General features: G+C 51.7%; 2 protein-coding genes across 5 annotated transcripts in view; both read left to right on the top strand.

Moving 5' to 3' along the window:
- The window catches only part of Mapre3 (microtubule associated protein RP/EB family member 3), a 57,308-nt gene extending 49,418 nt beyond the window's left edge, over positions 1–7,890 (top strand). For 2 of the 3 annotated variants that reach the window (XM_070025195.1, XM_070025193.1), the window contains exons 2-7: positions 2,217–2,344; positions 2,877–3,022; positions 3,565–3,766; positions 5,014–5,168; positions 5,316–5,468; positions 7,011–7,890. In XM_070025195.1, the coding sequence (XP_069881296.1) occupies positions 2,224–2,344; positions 2,877–3,022; positions 3,565–3,766; positions 5,014–5,168; positions 5,316–5,468; positions 7,011–7,079 (846 nt within the window). In that variant the 5' untranslated portion in view covers positions 2,217–2,223 and the 3' untranslated portion in view covers positions 7,080–7,890. The remainder of the gene's footprint in view (positions 1–2,216; positions 2,345–2,876; positions 3,023–3,564; positions 3,767–5,013; positions 5,169–5,315; positions 5,469–7,010) is intronic. The other variant, XM_070025194.1, reaches the window with a different exon arrangement.
- A 5,114-nt stretch (positions 7,891–13,004) lies between these two features.
- On the top strand, positions 13,005–21,738 carry Tmem214 (transmembrane protein 214). Of its 2 annotated transcripts, none has more exons than XM_070025196.1 (17): positions 13,005–13,199; positions 14,056–14,255; positions 14,806–14,956; positions 15,192–15,326; positions 15,531–15,613; positions 16,018–16,123; positions 16,213–16,294; positions 16,547–16,648; positions 17,630–17,771; positions 18,172–18,263; positions 18,543–18,591; positions 18,761–18,865; positions 19,054–19,171; positions 19,930–20,026; positions 20,241–20,409; positions 20,545–20,684; positions 20,903–21,738. In XM_070025196.1, the coding sequence occupies exons 1-17, from the start codon at positions 13,055–13,057 to the stop codon at positions 21,027–21,029; spliced, it is 2,043 nt and encodes a 680-aa protein (XP_069881297.1). In that variant the 5' UTR covers positions 13,005–13,054; the 3' UTR covers positions 21,030–21,738. The 2 variants fall into 2 exon arrangements, with proteins under 2 accessions (XP_069881297.1, XP_069881298.1); XM_070025197.1 differs by lacking the exon at positions 13,005–13,199 and adding an exon at positions 14,593–14,709 and having other exon boundaries at positions 14,174–14,255; positions 14,810–14,956.
- The last annotated feature ends 403 nt before the right edge of the window (positions 21,739–22,141 follow it).

The following is a 22,141-nucleotide window of genomic DNA, read 5'->3' on the forward strand; positions in this document are numbered from 1 at the left end:
CCTCTCTAAATCAGTGCAGTCCACCCCTGCCTGGGTACAGACCCTGTAGGCATCTTGGTCAAAGGCAGATTCTGATTCAGCAGGTCTGCAGTAGGTATGACGCCCATACTACACCAGTGCTGCGGGTCCAGTGGTTTTTGTGAATCTCTGAAGCAGTGAAGGAATCAACTTGGGGTGGCAGCAACTTTCCAGACAGGGCAAATGGGGAGCTCTAGCCTCTAACTGGAAGAAAAAGTGGGCGATAAGGCTGGAGGTATGGGCTCTGTTTAGAATTGGATATGTGTTGGGGGAGGGTGGCATTTAGAGCCAGCTGCTGCCAGGTGCTGGTGGCTCACGCCTGTAATCATAGCTACTCAGGAGGCTAGATCTGAGGATTGTACTTTAAAGCCAGCCCAGGAAGGAAAATCCATGACTCCTATCTCCAATTAACCACTCAAAAGCTAGAAGTAAAACTGTGGCTTAAGTGGTAGAGCACTAGTCTTGTTCACAAAAGCTCAGGAACAGCATCCATGCCCTGAGTTCAAGCCCCAGGATTTGTGGCGGGGCAGGGGAGAGTGTCAGTTGCTTATAGGGGACCAGAAAGAGTGTGGGGCATGTTTTCACTTCACAAAACACTGCAGATTAAACCTGGGGAGATATTCTTCGCTGTAGAAGTAGGAACTCCACAATTCTGGGAATACATAGTCCCTTTGCTGTCTGTTTTCTCCATTTCTGATGAAGATCAAGTCACCGAAATCACGTGCTCTTCTCTAACAGTGACAAGCAACAGCGAACAGCTGGCCTCTGTGTGAGTTGGTGGATGGGGTGGGCAGCACCCATGCCTGCCGGTCAGAGGGGAGCATCTCTGCTCAGTGCCAGCTGTTGTGTGACTACAGGAACGTAGGCCCCCAAAGATGCCAGAAATCCCAAAGGGTTTGTGTGAAGTTTCCCAACTTCAAATTTTTGGACACCAAGTCGAAAACGTTTCCAACCCTGTGAGTGCTAAGACTGTTAGGCAAATTCGGCCACAGATGCCTTGTTTATGACTGCGGGCTTGAAGCTGGAGCACAAGTGGCTGGACCTGCTGTTAGATAGATTCTGACCACAGCAGTGTTGGGATATACAGGGGAGGGAAGGGACTGCAGGCCAAAAGGGCTTGGGAAAGGTTTCTTGTGGCTCTGGCTACAGAAAAAGTACCTAGGAGCCCCCAAGTAAATGAAAAGCCTCGCTTACTGAGGAAGGAGGGTTGAGGCGCACAGGGGCTCAGATGATGCCCTAAAGTGAGTTTTTAACTCACTTAGGGGCCGTTGGGGCATTCGATGCAAAAATAAATACGGAAGCTGAACCGTATTTTGTGAGAAGGTTCTGGACAAATGAAATTTAGTTGTCTTTGGGTCAGCCAGGAGGCCAGCAAGCCACAAAAATGGGGAATCTGAAGTCAGAGGAGAGGCAGAGTGTTAGCTGGCTTCCCTGAACATAAATCTGGTTAGGTTATACTACCTGCTTAAAACCTCCATGGCTTCCCTTTGACTAAATAGAAATTCCAGGCTCCTCTTCGTGGTAAACAAAACCCTCCCAGGTCTGTGCCTGCCAACCTCATCACACATGCCCCAAAACGGAAACATGATGCTCAGAACTCCCCAACAACCCAGAGTTCTCGGAATAAGCCATCCTTTGCTCTTGCTAGTCCTTCAGCCTGCCGTGCCCTTCTACCCCATCCCTTTATGTGTCTGGAAAATTCCTATTCTTGTTAAGCTCCAACATCTCTGCTCTAATGCCTTCACTGAGCCTGCCAAACCCAAGAGCTCACACCCTTGTTTGTGCCATCCTTGAATTTTTATGTGCTTTTTATGTCCATCCTTCCCTACTGAGTGGATTTGCCTGTCTGAATCCTTAATGTCAGGGACCATACCAGTTACCCTTGTATCACCTGCTTCTCACACGTGCCAGGTGTTTAAATGTTTCAAAAATGGAATAGTTGGGACGTGGTAGCACTTGCAAGGCTGAAACAAGATCGTCAAGAGTTCAAAACTAGCCTCTTATAGTGAATTCTAGGCTAATTTGAGATTCTATTTTTTAAAAATGAAATAAATGAGTGAATGAATGAATGAATGAATATGCCCCCCTTTTGTAGCAAGGTAACCAAGAAGTAGGGCTCCAGGCCTCACTGGCTCCTCTCCTGGCAGCTGAAAAACCCCATGAGGCCCTGTCTGACCTCACCCCTCCTCTCTTTGCAGCTGGGGTATGGCCGTCAATGTGTACTCCACATCTGTGACCAGTGAAAATCTGAGTCGCCATGATATGCTTGCGTGGGTCAATGACTCCCTGCACCTCAACTACACCAAGATAGAACAGCTCTGTTCAGGTAGGAGGCTGGGATTGGGAGCAGCCCTGTTGGAGGGAAAGGGAGGGTAGGAAGGCAGAATAGCACAGCAGGGCTTGTAGCTTGTGATTAGCATGGAGAGAGAGAGCTGGAGGCCCACCCTACTGGCTCACCCAGCTCTTTTGCTGCTACAGCCTTGGGCAAGTTACTACAGCTCTCTAGGTCTCAGATTTCTGTCTACCTAGTGAGACACTATCACCTGTCTAGCTAAGTGGCCAATAGGCTTCACCTACATATAGTGTTAATGATGATAATACGAGATATGCATCAATAAGTAGCCATTGTGGGCCAGGATGCCCGCTTAGCACCTGCTTAGTACCACCCAAGAATAAGTAAGTAACTGAACAGTAACAATTGCATTTATTCCTGGAAAACTGGGGGGAACCTGTCTAAACTGGATGAGTATTAGCCCCAGCCTTTGGCCAGAGAGGGAAAAGAGGGGCCCAGGATTGTTAGGACAAGACAACAGAAGACTGAAGGAGTAGAAGATGACCGCCACCATTCTTCTCCGCAGGGGCAGCCTACTGCCAGTTCATGGACATGCTCTTCCCTGGCTGTGTGCATTTGAGGAAGGTCAAGTTCCAAGCCAAACTAGAACATGAATACATCCACAACTTCAAGGTGCTGCAAGCAGCTTTCAAGAAGATGGGTGTTGACAAAGTAGGTGTCTGTTCCCCCAGGGGTCTCTGAGGAGCTGTGTGCCCCTGGGGAAGAAGATGGCCCACCAGCCAGGGTGACAAGGGCTGCTTGGGTCATTTCAACATGCATCTCTCTACCCCCTGACTCTCCACAGTTGAAGTCACAGTGGAAAACACTCCAGCACCTGACATCACGCCATGATGACTTTCCTTTCCCTTTCTCCTCTATGGACCCTAACCCAGATATCAAGGCTCTGTGTGTTCTGCTCTGTTATATATCTCCATAGGGTTCAAGAAAAGTCTCTTTGCTCACCCTTGCCTTGACTACCCCAGGATTGCGGGCTACCTCCCTACAAAATTCTTCCTATAGGAAAGGGAGGCCTCTGGGTCCCTGGTCAGACCTCCGGCCTACCTATCTGCTTGTGGTGCCGTGGGAGAGGGAGAGGGGGTGGAAAAGATGGACAGCCTTGGGGCTGGCTTTCCTGAGAGCTGGGCCTGCTCACCGAGGAAGCCAGCCCCACCCCACAGGTGGTTAACATGTTCTGCTTATGTGGTCTATTTCAGATCATTCCTGTAGAGAAATTAGTGAAAGGAAAATTCCAAGATAATTTTGAGTTTATTCAGTGGTTTAAGAAATTCTTTGACGCAAACTATGATGGGAAGGATTACAACCCTCTGCTGGCGCGGCAGGGCCAGGACGCAGCGCCGCCTCCTAACCCAGGTGATCAGATCTTCAACAAATCCAAGAAACTCATTGGCACAGCAGGTAATGTGCCCGAGCTGGGGGAGGGAGTTTGGGGGGCCGGGCCGGCAGAGCTTCATAGCCAGGAGTGCCCCCCTGGCTACCGGCCCGGCCCTGCCAGCCTGGAGGAGACTGTTATCACGGAGTTCAGATGACGTCGCCTGCTGCCCACTTAGATGAGGGAGTCCCAGAAGGGGATGAGAGGGCTTCAAAAATTGCTCTGAAAGGAGAGCCACCTGCACCCATGGTGGCAGCCGACCGTAAGAGCCCAGGGCACTCTGTTTCCGAGGGTGAGCTGACATGTTTGCTTCAAGATCATGAGGCAGCAAGCTGGCATGATTCCTCCTCCAAGTCCATCAGGCCAAGGGCCTGGTGCCCGCACCACAGCCCTTTCTCACCCCTGCCCTCTGGAAGCAGGAGTTTACGAAGCTTGATCCTATCTGCCCCTTCCCAAAGTCCCATAGCCCAAAGTCCCCGAGAGATGACTTTCTAGCAATCACTTTGTTGGCGTGCTAGAGGGTGTGGGGGAAAAGCGGCAGAGCTTTGGGTAACAACAAGGCTGGGAAGGGAAAGAAGAAAAGCAGCCCCAGCCCGCATCTGACCCGTCATAGCAGAACTGCCTCCTCTGTTTGCGCTGCTGTTCCGCCTGGGCCTGTCCTCGCCGACCGCTTGCTTTGCATTAGAAGCAGCTGTGCTGTCTAGCAAGTGCAGCAATAGAGAGCGAGTTGCCACCGCATGTGGGCTGTGCTGAGGAGCCGGTGGCCGCCATTGCTCAGATACCCATGTAGCCCAGCAGAGGGCAACAGAGCCCCTCCTAAGATAGGCCCGGGGGAGGGGGGGGGCTGGCGGGGGTTTCACTGAGAGTGGCTTTGGACCTGGGCTTTTCTGTGAGGGGAAACCTTGGGCCAGCTCCTTTCCCTCAGGTTCTGGCCATAAGTATAAGAGAGCCCTGACCCCTCCCAAACCCTACTTTCCCAAATCTGCCATCCCCGTGTCTCGCATCGCAGTGTGCCTGCCCCAGGCCAGCTTGCCTTGCACCCCAGCCCCTCACCCTTCCTTTACTTTCTAGTGGCCCTGTGCTCCCAGGCTTGCCAAAGGCTGCCCAGTTGCTGTAGTATTGTATGTGGCTAAGGCTTGAGGCCTAGATGTAGATGCCCTTCCCCCGGGGCAGTGCCTGCCTACCGCATGGGCCTGCCCCCCACCCCCACCCCCAGTCCTCACACCAGGCTGACTCCTGCTGTGGCTTCACCTGACTCTTCTCCTCTGGGCAGTTCCACAGAGGACGTCCCCCACAGGCCCCAAGAACATGCAGACCTCTGGCCGACTGAGCAATGTGGCCCCACCCTGTATCCTCCGGAAGAATCCCCCATCAGCACGAAATGGCGGCCATGAGACGGATGCCCAGATTCTTGAACTCAATCAGCAGGTGAGTGGGTTGGTTAAAAGTAGCTGAGATCTTCTGGGCATAAAGGCCAGGCCCTACGGAGTGACCAGGGATAAGAGGCAGCAGGCAGGCAGGCAGGCAGAGGAGACGCAGGACAGCTGATTTAAACACTGCCTTCTGCCTGAGCAGCTCCTGGATTTGAAGCTGACAGTGGATGGGCTGGAGAAGGAACGTGACTTCTACTTCAGCAAGCTTCGTGACATTGAGCTCATCTGCCAAGAACATGAAAGTGAAAACAGCCCTGTTATCTCGGGCATCATTGGCATTCTCTATGCCACTGAGGTGAGCCTCCCCCCACCCCACCCCAAGCCTGCTGGCTCCTCCCAAACTTTGGCCCTGCATCAAGACCAGAAACACAGTAGGACTGGAGAGTTGGACTGGAGAATATTTACAGCTGATGACATCACCAGTACAGGGTATCATACAGCTGTCTCCAGGAGGGTATTTCTTTGTGAGAGAGTGCTCGTCCTGGGGCTTAAACTAGTCCCTTAGCTTTAGTACTCAAGGCTAGTGCTCTATCACTTGAGCCAGAGCTCTGCTTCGAGCTTGTCAGTGCTTTTAATTTGGAGATAAGAGTCCCACAGACTTACCTGCCCCAACCAGCTTTGAACCACAATGCTCAGATCTTAGCCTCCTGAGTAGCTAGGACTACAGGTGTGAGCCACTGGTGCCCGGCACCAGGAAGGTATTCAGAAAAAAAAAAATCTCCCCAGCAGAAGGGAACACTCAACTCAGTTTTCCAAGCCCACCCACCAGGGTCTTGGGCTAATGACAAAAATTATTTTGAAATCATCCTCAAAGTAATAGCCAGCAGAATTTACTTAGTGCAGGAAGACACAGCAGGGAAAAAGAAAAGGAAAGAGCAGGCAGAAGATGGGAGCTAAGGCTCAGTGGGTGACCTTGAACTCTATTGTTTATGCTCCAAAGCTGGGCTTGGGTTTCAGTTCAAAACTGGCCGCCTAGCTATATGGTTACCTAATGATTTCCCCATTATCCTGTTTGGGTCATATTCACCCAAGCATGGAGATAATGGATCTGAGTAGCCCCTTACAATCAAAGGGTCTTGAGACACAGGTACTTGTTCATTGTGGTCTTTTTCAGGGGTTAAGGGGAGGGGGTGGTAATTCTTCCTGGCCACAGATTTTTTTTTTTTAAAGCCCTTTCTGCCTGAGACCCAATTACTTACCTAAAGGCAGTGGAACTCATTTAACATCTAAGAGAGAAGAGAGGGTGGTAGAAGGAATTTAGGTCTGCTCCTTGTTAAATAGTTGACTCAGATCTTTGCTGTTCTGGTCATTTTTCAGCCTGAGTTTCTGGTTCTGTCACAACTCCTGAGTCTAGATATCATTTTTTGTTTTGTTTTGTTTTTGCTCCATCGTGGGGCTTGAACTCTAGGCCTGGGCTCTGTCCCTGAGCTTTTCAGCTTAAGGCCAGTGCTCTACCACTTGAGTGAGTCACAAGCCCTACTTCCAGTTTTCAGGTGGTTAATTGGAGATAAGAGTCTCACAGACTTTCCTGCTTGGGCTGGCTTTGAACCGTGATCCTCAGATCTCAGCCTCCTGAGTAGCAAGGATTACAGGCATGAGCCAATGGCACCAGGCTTTATTTGGGGGGAGGGTTGTTTGTTTGTTTGTTTAAATAATGTCTGTTTTCTAATTTCCCTGTCACCTTGCCCTCACTACCGTGCCTTGCAGTATTAGCAGGGAAAGAAGGACTGGAACTCTGGGCTCCTGGGCACTTGGCCCTTGCTTCTAGGCCACCTATAGAAGCTGATACTCCCATCCTGGCCTTGGCTCACTCTGTCCCTCTCCTTCCCCTATCCAGGAGGGATTTGCACCCCCTGAGGATGATGAGATTGAAGAACAGCAACAGGAAGACCAGGACGAGTACTGAGGGCGGCTTGACTGCGCGGCTCCCCGTGCCTCCCCTCCCCATGCCACCCCCACATTATAATCCTTTCCTTACAGCCAGTTTGGCCTGCGGGTGCTTTGTGTCAGTGCCCCAGCATGGGGGAGCCGGGCAAGCAGGGCTTGGGAGGTTTGGGGCAGGTGAGCAAGCAGAGGCCCATCCAGGTCCTCCAAGTGGCACTGGCCCAGGGGGATAGGACCCTTGCCCTCTCCCCGCCCCTATTTATTTCCGTTGTCTCTATGCTATGTCGGCCAACACTTCCCAGGGTGCTGCTGCCACCCGACAGCCAGCAGCTGTATATTTGACAAAGTCATTGGTATATTTTTACTTACTGGATTGTCCTTGCACTTTACCCGTTCTTTTCCAGGGCTGACAGCAGGGCTGGGGCAGCGTGCCTGGCTTGGCTCCCCTCTCCCCAGGGCCAAGGCCAGGGCAGGACTCACTGATTCTTATTTATTTTGTCTTTTGACTTCCTACTAGTTGAGTGGAGGGCTGATGTCAGGAGAGGGAGAGGGGCTGAGGAGGCGGTGCTATGGGTGTGGGGGTCAGAGAGAAGGCGGGGAACAAGGGACAGAAATGACCTCCTGGCACTAGGCTCACCCCCTACCCCAGCACCAAGGCCCCAGCACTGCCCCAAGACCCCAACAGCTCCCTCCTGAAGCCTGGTTCACACCACACAGATTCTGCCTGGCCCCCACTGTCCGTCTGCCCCCATTGCCCACCTCCAACCCCCGCCCCTCAGGCACCAGCCTACATATGTGTCCACTTTTATTTAAATAAACTTGTGTGGTAAAAAGTCTGTGGTATGTCTCCCTTGACTGAACCCCAGCTGAGAGTCTGGGTTGGTCACTTCTGTCCTTTCCTGCTCCAGAGGGGATGGTATACAGGAGAGCCATCAGAAGCCACTAGCACTAGACTTGCCTAGACCTAACTCAACCCTGGTGACAAGAGTCTAAGGGAAGGCAAAGGAGCCCACTTCCTGAGGAGGAACGGAGTCAAGACCTGTGCTGGGTCAGTGGCAGCCTGGAAAGTAGCTGTGGGGCTATGGAGTGCCTGGTGGAGAAGTGCTCAGTTCCAGTGCCTCTGGGCCAGTTGGACTGTATGATGATCCCCACCCATTGTCACAGCAGCATTGCAGCTGGGGACAAGGACTCACATGACAGACTGGGAGGGTTCAGAGAACAAGCAGCCATGAGCACTGAGGCCCAGAGGGCACAATCAATCTTTCTTTCTCTCTTTGTTGTTTTTTCTGTTTGTTTGTTTGTTTGGGGGTTTTTGGTCATAGGGCTTGAACTCGGGTCCTGGGTGCTGTTCCCCTCTCTCTCTCTCTCTCTCTCTTTCTCTCTCTCTCTCTCTCTCTCTCTCCTGGCCTCGTGTACACTAGACATTCTACCAATGAGCTACACCTCATCCCCTGAGTGGTTGTTATCTAAGAATAAGTTCCAGTGGAAAAAGCAAGTCAGAAAAGCTGCCTCATCCACACAGGCCACATTCCCAGTGTTTCCTCCCGTTCTAGGCCACAGGCCCCAGCTCCAAGTATTCCACTTGCCAGGTCTAGCCCCTAGCTCCAGTACGCCAAATATGCTGAGATGCATAGTGATGAAGAACAAGATAGGCATACCTCAGGAAGAGGCAAAGTAAGAATGCCAGACCAGCTTTGGGCACAAACATAAGCTACAGATTCTAATCAAGTAAGAATTGAGGCAAGGTGAGAGGAATGCACAACTATTAGGCTGAACTAGTCACAGGTGGTCAGAGATTGGTCTGGTTTGTCACTTCAGGATGATCAGGTGGGGCCTGGTTGCCATGAGAAAGTCATGGCTGCCTTGCAGGGGGTCAGCATAGACTTGTCACAGGTGTTATCCATCAGTTCTGACCTTCCTGGGTTTCAAGGTGGCTGCAAGGTGACTCCAGAGGCAATGGCTCAGAGCAAGGACTGAGATCAAAATGGAGACAGGGAAGACAAGCTTTTCCTCCTGCTTTCTATGACCCTCTTGGAGGGCCATATCTGCAGGCCCAAGTGAGGAATGAGTGCTTTTAGGCAAAGGCGAGTCTAAGTACCTGCTAGATGCTGGAAAAGAGTCGAAGCAGCCAAGATCCTGGAAGCCTCCTGGCTTGAAGTATGCTAAAGTGAATGTGAGCACATTGTGTCACCTAGATCAGCCTTCAGGGACTGATGAGAGGGATGTGACTCGCTTAGGGTGGTAGAAATCCGAACTAGAATTCAGACCTCTTGACTTCTGATTCAGTACTCACCAGAAACCACAGAGATAGGACCTCCAGAGTTCCTCTAGCTTTAGGCTAGCCCTCACAGAAGTCTCCTTACCATCCTGGATCTGACCAAGATGGAGTTGTAACTATCGCTTCTTTGGCCTGCCCAAGAACCCTTCTCAGAGACCCTCACCGTTATTCCATTGACTCTAGAGCACAAGTCAAATAAACAACTTGTGTCTGGTCATTCCGAACTTGACCTCTAACCCCTACCAACCCCCACAGACCTTATCCTGTTTTTCTCCGAGTTCCTTGTCTACATTTATTTACTTTGATGGCTTTTTTTTTTTTTTGGTCAGTTGTAGGACTTCAACTGGGCACTGTCCCTGAGCTTTTTGCTCAAGGCTAGTGCCTTAATTCTGGTGAGTTAAAAAAAAGCTAGCCCAGGCTAGCTTTGAACTGCAATCCTCAGATCTCAGGCTTCTGAAGTAACTAGGATTACAGGCATGATCCATCAGCACCTGGCTTTGATGACTTTTAATTCCCTTGCCTAATATTAAAAGAATTTAATGTAGTCTATGCAAGGTTAAAGGAGTCATTTTCTGCATTATCTAACGTTCAACTTTAGGCCTAGACTATCTTGATCATAAAGTGAGTATGGTAGGCAGCACAATGCCTCTCCCAAAAAAAGCTGTCCATGTCAGCTAGGTGCTAGTGACTCATGCCTGTGATCCTAACTACTCCGGAATGTGAGATCTGAGGATCATGGTTTGAAGCCAACCCTAGGCAGGCAAGTCTGTGAGGCTCTTATCTTCAGTTAACTACCAAAGACCAGAAGTGAAGCTGTGGCTCAAGTGGTAGAATGCTAGCCTTAAGCAAAAAAGGTAAAGGAAAGCACCCAGGCCCTGAGTTCAAGCCCCAATACCAGCACACACACAAAAATTATACATGTAGGGCTGGGAAGGTAGCTCAGCGGTAGAGTGCTTGCCTTGCATACATGAGGCCCTGGGTTTGATTCCTCAGCACCACATAAGCAGTAAAAGCCAGAAGTGGCGCTGTAGCTCTAGTGGTAGAGTGCTACCCTTGAGCTGAAGAGCTGAGGGACAGCGCCCAGGCCCAGAGTTCAAGCCCCATGACCAACAACAACAACAAAAATTATAATAGTCCTGTGAATATGTGAAATTACATGACAAAGGGAAAGTAGGGCTATGGGTGGAATATAAACTACCATTCCATGGACCTTGGGAAAAATGTGCTGGATTATCCATGGGGGTTGGGGGGAAGGGAGAAAGACAAAATAATCACAAGAATCCAAAAGAGAGGAAGAATGATATGATGTAAGAATAGACCAGCTGTTGCTGGATAGATAGGAAAGAGCCAGAGCTGGGGAATGCAGGCAGCCTCAAGAAGCTAAGGAAGCAAGGCGAATGCACTGGCCTCAGGAGCACATTCCCACAGACACCTTGATTCTATTCTGCCCATCAAGATGTGAGCCAGGGCTGGGAAGGTGGCCCAGTGGTAGAGTGCTTGCCTTGCATGCATGAGGCCCTGCGTTCGATTCCTCAGCACCACATAAGCAAAAAGAAAAAAGCGGGAAGTGGCGCTGTGGCTCAAGTGGTAGAGCACAGCCTTGAGCTGAAGAGCTGAGGGACAGCACCCAGGCCCAGAACTCAGGCCCCATGATCGGACCCCCCCCCCAAAAAAAATGTGAGCCAGACTCCTCTTGTTCGGAACTCTAAGATAATAAATTTGTTTTGTTCTAAGCCTAATTAGCCTGTGATGATTTGTTACGTAAGCAATAGAAAACTCTTATAAAGATCAAATGATCTTACCCTTCTTTGTGTCCCTACATTGGACATCTACCTGACCTCTTAAACCAACATCTTCTGAGTCCCAAATTTCATGTGGGTACTTACCTAGGAGTGCCTCAATAGCCAATGTTTAATTCTTCAAATAGCCAGAGCTTATGGATACAAAGTCACTTCTAATTTCTTTTATCCCCTACATGCCAAGTTATAATGGATAACTTTCCAGATTATTCCAGTAAGAACTAGAAAAGAGAAGTCCCTTCCTCATCCATCATGCATGTCTCCATTGGGGAGCAGCCCCTGCTTTGCCTCTAAGGAAAGCCATTTCTGTTTCTCTTCCCCAAACAGGGCCTCTCTGTGATCATACGTGAGACACAGCAGAGATCAAACAAAGAAGGGGCTTATTCTTGCCCTCTTAGTAGAGATGAACGAATGAGCTGAGAAATTAATTATATTCCTTGACCCAAAAATCATTCCATCTCAGTTCCCTGAGGCAAAGCCAGTCATGGATGAAGGATGGTGCATATCCCCTGCCTAACTCATCCTTCCAACCAATTTTTGTTCATTTCCAAAAATGAGTAGTTCATGCCACCTTCCCAGTAGCTTCCCAGGGCCTGGTGGATGAAGTCCAGATTTGGAAGGCAAGGCCCTTGCATGGGTTCAGATTCCTTTCCAATTTCATCACCTCCAAAATCTCATAGCTTACTATCATACTACACCACTTTCAGTTCTCCACTTCTAGGACTTTGCTTAAATTAATACACCTATAGAATTCAAACTTTCTCTCCTCTCACCCTAATCCTCTAGCAATGAAAATGTTTCCTTTCCTCGAAATTTAACTTAACTGTTGTCTCCTTCAGAAAGCCTTCCTTAACTTTGTATCTGAGGACTTTATTAGTCCCTTAGCTGTGCATTCTCTTAAGAATTTGCACTCCGGGGATGTGAACATCTGAGCAGTAACCTGGCTGCAGGGTCTCCACAGTCTGGGAATGACCACTTCCCTGCCATATCTGCAACTTGAGATGGACACTTAATGGCAGAAGCCAGCACCTGTTCTGTCACTGCCTGAAAGGGAAACCTGATCTGGCAATTCCAGACTTTTCTCTGCCTCTCATCAGAGAAATTCTGATCAGTGTTTTGGGCCTCTCCACTTCAGGCCCTCCCAAAGTCTGCCTGTTCCCTTCAATCCATACACTTTCGGGTTCTTTCTCAATAGATTAGATTTGTATTGCCCACTAAACTAAAGTTTCATCATTAGCAACAGAATTGCTAGCACCTTTCTAGAAAGAAAGAACCATTTAAGCTTCAAACACTCTCCAGGTGCAAACTATTTCCAGCCCATTCTTTTCGCACCGTTGGAAAAGCAACAAAAATGGAAACAGCTCTATCTCCAAGTCAGACAGTAATAAGGACGGGTGCAGCAAGTACTGGGTCAAGGATTTTTTTTTTTTTTTTGGTCGGTCGTGGGCTTGAACTCTGGACCTGAGCGCTATCCCTCAGCTCTTCAGCTCAAGGCGAGCGCTCTACCACTTGAGCTACAGCACCACTTCCGGTTTTCTGGTGGTTTATTGGAGATAGGAGTTTCACAGTCTCTCCTGCCCGGGCTGGCTTTGAACCGCGATCCTCAGATCTCAGCCTCCTGAGTAGCTAGGATTACAGGCGTGAGCCACCAGCGCCCGGCTTGGGTCAAGGATTTTTGCAAGCTGCCCGCTTCCCCTCGTGGCTGTCCAAGCAGGAGTTGGGAACTTGGGCTGAGCCGCTTAGCCCCAAGCCCCGCAGGGAACGCGGTGGGAAGACTACAAGTCCCAGGCTGCCTCGCGGTGACTGGCAAAAGAACTACAAGTCCCAGGCGGCCTCACGGCGGCAGCTAGAAGACGTGGCATCGCGCGGCGCCCGCGCCGACCGGAAAAACGGGAGGTGGCCGGGTGGAGGGCTGGAGCCATGGCAGCCAAAGCGGCAGGTGGAGGGCGCTGGGAAGTGGTGAAGAAGAGCCGGCGGCCTAGGGCCGGCGGCGGTGGTCGAGGTGGCGGCGGGGACCGTCGGGCCCTCGGGGAGGCGAACGGAGTGTGGAAATACGACCTGACCCGTGAGTACCGGCCGCCGCCCACCTGGGCCTGCGGGGCGGGACGGGCGTGGCGAGCAGCTCGCGATCGCCGTGCTCGCCTCGCCCCGCGAGGGCCTGCGTCTGCCGGCAGATCCCCCGGCCACCTGGCAAATGGCGCACGGGGAGTGGCCGTCCTCTCCGCACACAAGGGTGGACGGAGCCCCAGCGAGGCGGACTCCTGGCCCAGCGTCGCGTGTCGGAGTGGACTGGGATTCAGGCTCCAGCTGTCCGGGCCCTCGCCGGTCCCCGGGCTGAGCGTCGGGCGGAGGCATGGCTTCTGGATCCTACACCATGCCTCTCAAGTAGCCCGCAGGCCGGGCCGGGACGGACAGTAACCCAGCGAAAGAACACACTCAGCACCCACCAGGAGTTAGTCCCAGTTGGCATATGTGCCCTCGGTGTCCCGAGGAGTGGAGAAAGTTTGCTACTTGTTGATTATAGAGTTGTCATGTGGGAATCAGGAGGAAATGGGGTGGAAATGGGATGGAAAGCCTGCCCTCCCAGACTAGTAGCCAGGCACCAAAGAAGCCAGGTTTCAGTATCAGTGCCTCTGCGGATTCCCATACACTCTGACATCTCTGATTTCAAAAAGAGAGGGAGAGTGGGGAAAACCCCACGAAACAACTTGTCCAGTCTGCAAGAGCCAGACTGTGGTGACTGAAAACAGCCACCAGGTGGCCACGGTGCTCCTGAGCAGCCCCCAAGCAAGAAGATGCCTTGACTTTTCTCCAGGCAGATGAATTATGTGCTGTTAGAGAAGGGGCCACTGTCCTTGCCAAGCTCTGGTGACTTCAGCTTTTCCTGTCACCCCCCCCCCCTTTCTCTGTCTTCACCCCAGCTCCAATCCAGACCACCAGCACCCTTTATGAGCGAGGCTTTGAGAAAATCATGAAGCGGCAGAATAAGGAACAGGTTCCACCCCCTGCTGTGGAGCCTAAGAAACCAGCCAACAAGAAGCAGCCAAAGAAGGTGGCAACTCTGAACAACCAGAACCAGAAGCAGGGCCCCTTCCGTAGCCTGGAGGAGGCAATGAAAGCTGTGAGTGTTCCTAGACTCCAGGCATGGAAGGATCTGAAATTTGAGTACAGAGAAGATGGGGGTGGGAAGTCAGGCAGGTGTGGGACCTGTGGGATTTTGAACACTCAGTTGAGAGTAGTTCAGAAAAAGATAGAAAGGCCAAGGGGAAAAGAATGTTTGCACTTCAGATAGAAAACAAATGGGAAGTTTATATGGAAACACAGATGAGTGAGAAGAAATTCTTGGAGACACCAGGAAGGGGACAGGAAAGCTGGCTGTGGTTCCCTTTCTCACTGAAGCAGTGATCTTTCACATCCCATCTTGTCCTCTGGCTTTTTCCCCCTTGAACATGTGAAAGGCCTACCAGGAAGTTGAGATTAGCCTACTCAGCTGCACTGCCCCATGCTTTCTCAAGATCTGGATGCAGCAGAACTGTGGCATTCAACATTCCTCGGCTTCAGAACAGAAACCTGTGGTCCTTCCCACCCCCTCCTTTCAGCCCCTTTCCCAACCTCCCTGGCCTCCCTTCCCCTCACTTATAACCCACCATTGAAGTATGTGTCCTTGGCAGCTAGATGTGGCAGCTCTGCAGAAGGAATTGGACAAGAGCCAGAGTGTGTTCATTGGGAACCCCTCCATATGGCTGAAGGACCTAGCCAGCTATCTCAACTACAAGCTCCAGGCCCCACGTAGCGAGCCCACCCTGAGCCAGCACACACATGGTTAGTTACCCAACTTCTCTGCTCAGACAGGATTAAGGAAATTCTGAATGGGCTGTGCATTTTTAACAGCCCAGTGCCCCCCACCTGGTTTATGTGTGGCTATGTAAGTTGGCTGGGCCTTCTTGGGAGAGGGAGGATGTTAGCCTCAGCACAAGGACCTCTGCTTCCACTCAGGAGGCAGTGTTCTGAAGCTACCAGGGTCCCAAGCACTTATATAGAGCCCAACGGGCACCAGATTATCCCTACAGCCTGGTGAGCCGGGAGCTGCGTGGGATCATCCGAGGGCTCCTGACGAAGGCGGCAGGGTCTCTGGAGCTCTTTTTTGACCACTGTTTGTTCACCATGCTGCAAGAGCTGGATAAGACACCAGGTGAGGGGGAGACCTGTGAGCCGTAACCATCTGGTAGCCTGTTCCTTTTCTTCTGTATCCAACAGAGAAATGTACTAATTTTCACAGTCTTTTTGGACAGGGAGGAGGTTAGAACTCCTTGAGCTTGAGTGCTAGGATCACAACTATGAGAACAAGGAGATCACCACAAACAGCAAGTAAGTCTGAGAACATCTGTCTCTTCAGGGGAGTCACTACATGGATACCGCATCTGTATCCAGGCCATTCTGCAGGATAGGCCCAAGATTGCCACCGCAAACCTGGCCAAGGTGAGCCCTGGGTGGGGATATCAGGGCCAGGACTGGGGAGTCTGGGCAGAATCTGTAGACCTGGCTCCTTTGTGTGATGGTGAAAGACCCTGCAGCACAGGAATAACACAAGCTGGCCAGCACTTAATGTGTACCTGCTGGGAATATGCACGAGGCAGGTACTGCCATGACCCATACTTTATTGGTGGGATTGGCCGGAGAGACTGAGTGACTTTTTTGGGGTTGGTCAGCCAGTCCATGGCCGAAGCTGTTGGTGAGTGAGCTGTGCTCTGAAGCACTGCACTACACTGCCATAGCACACCATGTCACTCAGCGCTCCCTGCGCTCCCAGGTAACATCTCTCTTCCCATGGGGTAGGCTCTAGGGTATTTCTGATGCTATCTCAACCTGTCCTCCCCAACCAGTTCCTGGAATTGCTAAGATCCCACCAGAGCCGACCAGCCAAATGCCTGACCATCATGTGGGCCATGGGGCAAGCAGGTTTTTCCAGTCTCACCGAGGGACTGAAAGGTAACAGAGAAGTAGGGCCAGAAGAGCTGGTCACTTGGTGTTTCCTGTGTATCAGCCTAAGGCTTCCTCTCTGACCTTTGTCTTGTCAGTGTGGCTGGGGATCATGCTGCCCGTGCTAGGCATCAAGTCTCTGTCTCCCTTTGCTATTGCGTACCTGGATCGCCTGTTCCTGTAAGTGTGGGGAACAGTGAGGGAAGGCCCGGGGTTTCCATAGAAGGCTGTTGCAGCAAAATGGGATGTTATGAGCCTGGTCTCCCTCCATGGACGCGAGCTTCTCTCACCTCTGAGTGTGATGATGAGGAAGGAAAGAGAGCCATTAAGGCCTAAGGGATAGGGTAGCATTTATGCCCTTTTTCTTAATGTTGGCTTAGCTGGGATCATGATTTAAAACAAAAACAAAATACCTTTATTCCTATCCCACAGGATGCACCCCAATCTTACCAAGGGCTTTGGCGTGATTGGCCCCAAGGACCTCTTCCCACTGTTGGACTTTGCCTATATGCCCAACAACTCCCTAACGCCCAGGTAGGGCTGCTCTGGGGGACACATGCGAGGAAAAGATCCCAGTGCAATGTCAGGCCCAGGAATTTTATCCCCCTCCCTTCTGTTCCAGACACACTAGCTCTGAGAGTCACAACCTGGGAAGTTAAAGAATTGGAAGCTTGGGACTGGGAAGATGGCTCAGTGGTAGAGCGCTTGCCTTGCATGCATGAGGCCCTGGGTTCGCTTCCTCAGCACCACATAAGCAGGGGAAAAAAAGCCGGAAGTGGCGCTGTGGCTCAAGTGGTAGAACGCTAGCCTTGAGCTGAAGAGCTGAGGGATAGCGCCCAGGCCCAGAGTTCAGGCCCCATGATCGGACCAAAAAAGAATGGGAAGCTTAGCCAGGCACTGGTAGTTCACGCCTGTAATCCTTGCTACCCAGGAGGCTGAGATCTGAGGATCACAGTTCAAAGCCAGTCTGGGCAAAAAGTCTGTGCAACTATTATCTCCAGCTAACTACCAGAAAACCAGAAATGGAGCTGTGGTTCAAAGTGGTAGAATATTAGCCTTAAGCAGAAAAGCCCAGGGACAGTGCCTGGGCCCTGAGTTCAAGCCCATGACTGACTAAAAAGAGAAAAAGAAAAAAATGGGGAAGAAGTAGAGCTGTGGCTCAAGTGGTAGAGTACTAGCCTTGAACAAAAGAGCTCAAGGATAGCACCCAGGCCCTTAGTTCAATCCCCATGAACAACAAAAACAAAATTTAAAAAAAAAAAAAAGGGAAGCTTCAAGGGACTGGTGAACCCCTGAAATTGTATGGGCCCATCAGTGATTGGCATATGGTATTTTCTTAGGGAAAGGGTGTGTGGCTTTCCACGGGTTTTCCAGAGTCTGAGTAAAAAGAATTAGAGCCCTCACAAGGCCCTCAGTAATCGCTCCTCTACCAGCGTATCAGGGTATAGCCTCCCAAGCAGGCAAAACGGTCACATGGCACAGCTCACCAGGGCCTGGCCCTTCTTACCTCCCTAGCCTACAGGAGCAACTGTGTCAGCTCTACCCCCGACTGAAGGTGCTAGCATTTGGAGCAAAGCCGGAATCTACCCTGCACACCTACTTCCCTTCTTTCCTGTCCAGAGCCACCCCTAGCTGTCCGGCTGGGATGAAGAAAGAGGTAAAGAATTGGTGGAGGCTTCTTTTCCTTGGCCAGATCAGCTATGGTGGGCCCTGCTTGCCGGCCAGGGTCCTGCCTTTCTTGAAGCCCATTTCCCTGGCATTTCTACAAGGTGCTCTTGCAGCCGCCTTCCCTGCACCCTGTGCTCTGCCCTCACAAGCCTGGGTCTGGAAAGGCAATGGATCAGGTGTGTGGGATCTCTGATGCTTTGTCATTTATGGATGCATGATCTTTGAGCCCTAGTCCGACCGATGCCCCCTTGACAGTCTCAAAACTGTGAGTCCTGACACTATTTCTGCACTCTCTGGGTGGGTGTGTTACATAATGACCTCTCAGAACTCTTCCTCTACCAACCTGAGCCCCCAGCACATTCCACTCTCTGTTCTGTCCCCCTGTGCAGCTCCTGAGCAGCCTGACCCAATGCCTGACCGTGGACCCCCTCAGCACCAGCGTCTGGAGGCAGCTGTACCCCAAGCACCTGTCACAGTCCAGGCATGTGGGGGGTGGGGTTGCTTGCTTCTGACCCACATAGAAAAACTCCAGTTCGTGTTTCCATCCTGAGACTGGCCTGTCCCTGTCCTGGAAGCAGAAGGGCAACACTGGTCATTGTTCTAGAGGCTCATGCTTCAACTTAAGTGGGAACTTTACCCTTGAGAGCTGCTTGGCAATTTGGGGCAGTGGGACCGGCTTTCAGCCTGCAAGAGTCTCGTAAGCAGCAAGAAGGCCAGAGTGGGCTGCCTGACTAAAGGGCTGTGCCTTCTTCACCCACAGCCTGCTGCTGGAGCACCTGCTCAGGACCTGGGAGCAGATCCCCAAGAAGGTGAGGGCCTGGGAGGATGGGAGGCTGAGCCTCTTCTGGTGTCTGGGTTCCCTTTTGCCACTGCCCTCCCTTTTCTGTGTACCTGGCATGGAACATGAAATAGGGTAGAAGCAGGAGTCTCTCCCAGGCCAGATTTCCTATTCACAACCTAACTTGTGCTATTCTATAGGTGCGGAAGTCTTTGCAAGAAACCATTCAGTCCTTCAAGCTGACCAACCAGGAGCTGCTAAATAAGGGCAACCCACATGCCGTCACCTGTGAAGCAGCCTGCAAGGTGCAGCATGTCTTGGCACACCCCAGGTTGGGTCTGGCTCACATCTCTACCTGTCTGGAACCCCCATTACCTCATGTCTGATGTGTGGGCCTGACTCTCGTCCTAAAGGCCTGGCTTGGGGTCTGAAGCAGGAAGCAAGGACCAGCCTCTCTCCCCTCTAACCACTGTTTCCTCCCCCTGTCCTCCAGGGCTTGTTACAGCATGCACGGGGCCCTCAGCCGCCCTGGACCCGGCTACTCCTGTTGCTGCTGGTCTTTGCTGTAGGTTTGCTGTGCCATGACTTGTGGTCACACAGGTCTTTCCAGGGTAAGCAGTGACTGGAAGAGCACACAGTGGTGGCCCACACAGCTAGACGTGGCACCCGCACTCACTGCCCTGCAAAGCTCTCAACACTTCAGGGGGGAAAAAACTTTGATGGATTTGTCTATCTGTAGACATAACATTTCCATCACTTTGGCTGGTACCATGCGCCAGGGAAGTGGTAACACATTTATGCGCCTGGCTCTGCTCACACGACTTAGGAGGCTAAGATCTGAAGTTCCTGGTTTGAAGCCAGCCAGGCAGACAAATCCAAAAGAGTCCCATCTCCAGTTAACCAGAAGAAAGCCAAAAGTGGCGATGTGGCTCAAGTGGCAGAGCACCAGCCTTCGGTGAAAAAACCAAGGGAGAATATGAGGCCCTGACTTCAAGCCCCAATCTGCAGCATGTGTGCATGTGCACACATGTGCTCACACACACATACACAGTTGGTTGCATATAACTTCATCTGAGTGGGTGTTGTGTCCTTTAAACTCCAGAGGAAATTGAAGATTTAAAATAGCTTACTATTAGAGCTAGTAAATGGAAGAGCAGACTTTCAGACCTGAGGCTTTCTAAGTCCTATGGTTTGGGCCCAATTTGCTGTCCTGTTCCTCCTGATTACCTGGCACAGCCCTGCAGGCCTGTGTGCTGTCCTCTGAGCCTGTTCCAGTCAGCCTGGAGCTGGCCCTGCAACCTGAGAACTCAATGGTGTCTCCCCAAGTCCCTGCCCCCCTCCTCCCAGCTCACAGAGCTTCTTTACTCAGCCTCCCTCACCGGTCAGTTGCTTCAGTCGTCTGGTGTCGTGCCTGCTGGCCAACAAGTGTGTACCAAACTCTACTCCTACAGCCTACAAGGCTACAGGTGAGCTGCTCCCAGGTAGAGAAGGAGAGCCAGGGTGTGAAAGAGAGAAGGCTTGGGGTTCAGGGTGGGGCTGGTGGACAGGGTGGATGTAGACATCAGGAGGTACTTGTGGTTTTCTTTTCCCTTCCTGTTCCCTTCCCTGGCTATGCTTTGAGAGCCAAGCTAGCCAGAGGAAACTTAGAGCTTGCCCTTCTCCCCTCCACCTCTTCAACAGCTGGCTAGAGGAGACATTGCCAGCCTGCAGCTCCTACCTGCTTACCATGCTTCAGCCCAGCTTGCAGCTAGCCTGGGCCCACACCAATGCCACACTCAGCTTCCTTTCTGCCCATTGTGCCTCTCACCTTTCCTGGTTTGGTGACAGTTTCACTGGTCTCTCCCAGAGGGTAAGCTGGACAGGGTGCCAGTCCTACAAGAGGCAGAATTCTTGGGAAGGGGCAGTGGTAGGGAGCTGGGGAGAGTCGTTCAGGACCTAGATTGGCTGCATTGGGTGCTCTGACCAGCCATTCCTTGTGGTCCAGCTCCCTGATGTCCTGTACCAGCTGTGCCAATCTCTGAGGGAGCTGATACTATTCCTCTACCAGAGCGTGCTGCTGCCAGTGTGGCATCTACTGCTGTCAGCCCTGGTGCAGGCCCAGGAGCACTGCCACAAGGCGTGCAGGTAGGACCTTTACTTGGGGCCCTGCAGCCCCACCACCCCGTGGCTCCACTCCTAGCCCCCAGGGATGAGGCAGCCCTGTTGAGTCTGTCACATTTCCTCACCCCTTGTTCACTCTCGGATACTCGGGGATGAAGGTTGTGGGTCAGCATTGTAGTCCTGTGAGTTGATGCAGCCACACACACATTTCCTGACTTCAAAATGTTCTCCTTCTCTCCCAGAGGTGAGGTGACCTGGGACTGTGTGAAGACACAGGTTGGTGAGGCTGCCCGCTGGACCTGGCTCTTCCTACAGGACATCACAGGGGCTTTCCTGGACTGGGCACTCACCATGATATCCCAACAATAAGCCCTGTCTCCCTGGCCACGTTTCCTTCCTGGGCAGGCCATCTGAGACTACTGCAGAACAGAGGGTGGCAGCTCTTTATTGGTGCCCAAGTTCCATCTCCTAGGCAAGTGGCCAGTTTCCTCTGCCCCAGTTGTCTCATCTTCAGTGGGGCCAGGCCAGGGGTCTGTCAGCCCCTTGCCCTCAGGACCACTGGACACCTAGGGACCTGGTTGCACAGTTCTCAGCCTCCTTTGAGCTGGCAGCCTCTCAGCTGCTCTCTTGGCCTTCCTTTCCACTTCCATCTAATTCCTAATGCTCCAACAGCTCATCTCCAAAGATGGGGCTCCTGGTGAGTTCAGCGGCCTCCTCTTGGTCACAACATTAGCTACAGTGACAAAGGGCAAAGACCTCAGAAGGATTCTGTACCACCATGGGCAGCAGCAGCTACACCTCTTCCCAGCTACCTTGGTGGACATGGGGGAATGCCTGTCACCTCAGACCGCCCAGAATAAGCCCTCTGAGGCCCCTCACCGTCTACTCCACTTGTGTCCTCCTTCCTCAGCCCTGCCCCCCTCAGTGCTGAGGACTCTGCCTTGGCTTAGCATCTCCACTGCCCAGCCCACTCCCAGCCGGGAGCCAGAGAACCTTCCATCCGCCTGCTGACAAGGGAGCCAGCATATGGCTCCCAGGGGTGCCTACCTGGTGGAATAAAGGACACATTGGATTTCTAGCTTTCCTGTCCACATCCACGTACAGATTTCCCAAAAATATGGGGCAGAACAACAAAGTAGCCAGCCTCTGCCTGGGGTCTTGTGGCTACCGGCTCTATCGATGTCAGGGAAAGCCTGCATCCGTCATTCAAAACTTGCTCCGCTACTTTTATCGTCTCTTGTCATAGTGATTCCTGTCCCATAATTTGCTTCCATAGCTTGCGTGTTTATGACTAGAAATGTGAGGTGTGGGAGTGGTGGGGGTCTTGTAGTCCTGTGCTTGCCAAGACCTCCATCGACCGATTTCGTAAGGCAGTGGGTGAAAGATTTAAAACTCCAAAGACAGGACAGGATTTGGTTCCAAACAAAGCCGAAGCTGCTATTTCAGTTCCCCCCACACACACACCAGTTTTTGCAAATGGT

This window comes from Dipodomys merriami, unplaced genomic scaffold (assembly GCF_024711535.1).
Source record: "Dipodomys merriami isolate MVZ:Mamm:240054 unplaced genomic scaffold, mDipMer1.0.p SCAF_17, whole genome shotgun sequence".
In the NCBI taxonomy this organism is placed as follows: domain Eukaryota; kingdom Metazoa; phylum Chordata; class Mammalia; order Rodentia; family Heteromyidae; genus Dipodomys; species Dipodomys merriami.

Bases quoted from the DNA above. Each gene is read 5' to 3' on its own strand.
- Tmem214 (XM_070025196.1), top strand. From the start codon at position 13,055: ATGGCAGCCAAAGCGGCAGGTGGAGGGCGCTGGGAAGTGGTGAAGAAG. The intron at 15,614-16,017 runs GTGAGCCCTGGG...CTCCCCAACCAG, and splicing joins CCACCGCAAACCTGGCCAAG to TTCCTGGAATTGCTAAGATC. The intron at 18,592-18,760 runs GTGAGGGCCTGG...GCTATTCTATAG, and splicing joins GGGAGCAGATCCCCAAGAAG to GTGCGGAAGTCTTTGCAAGA.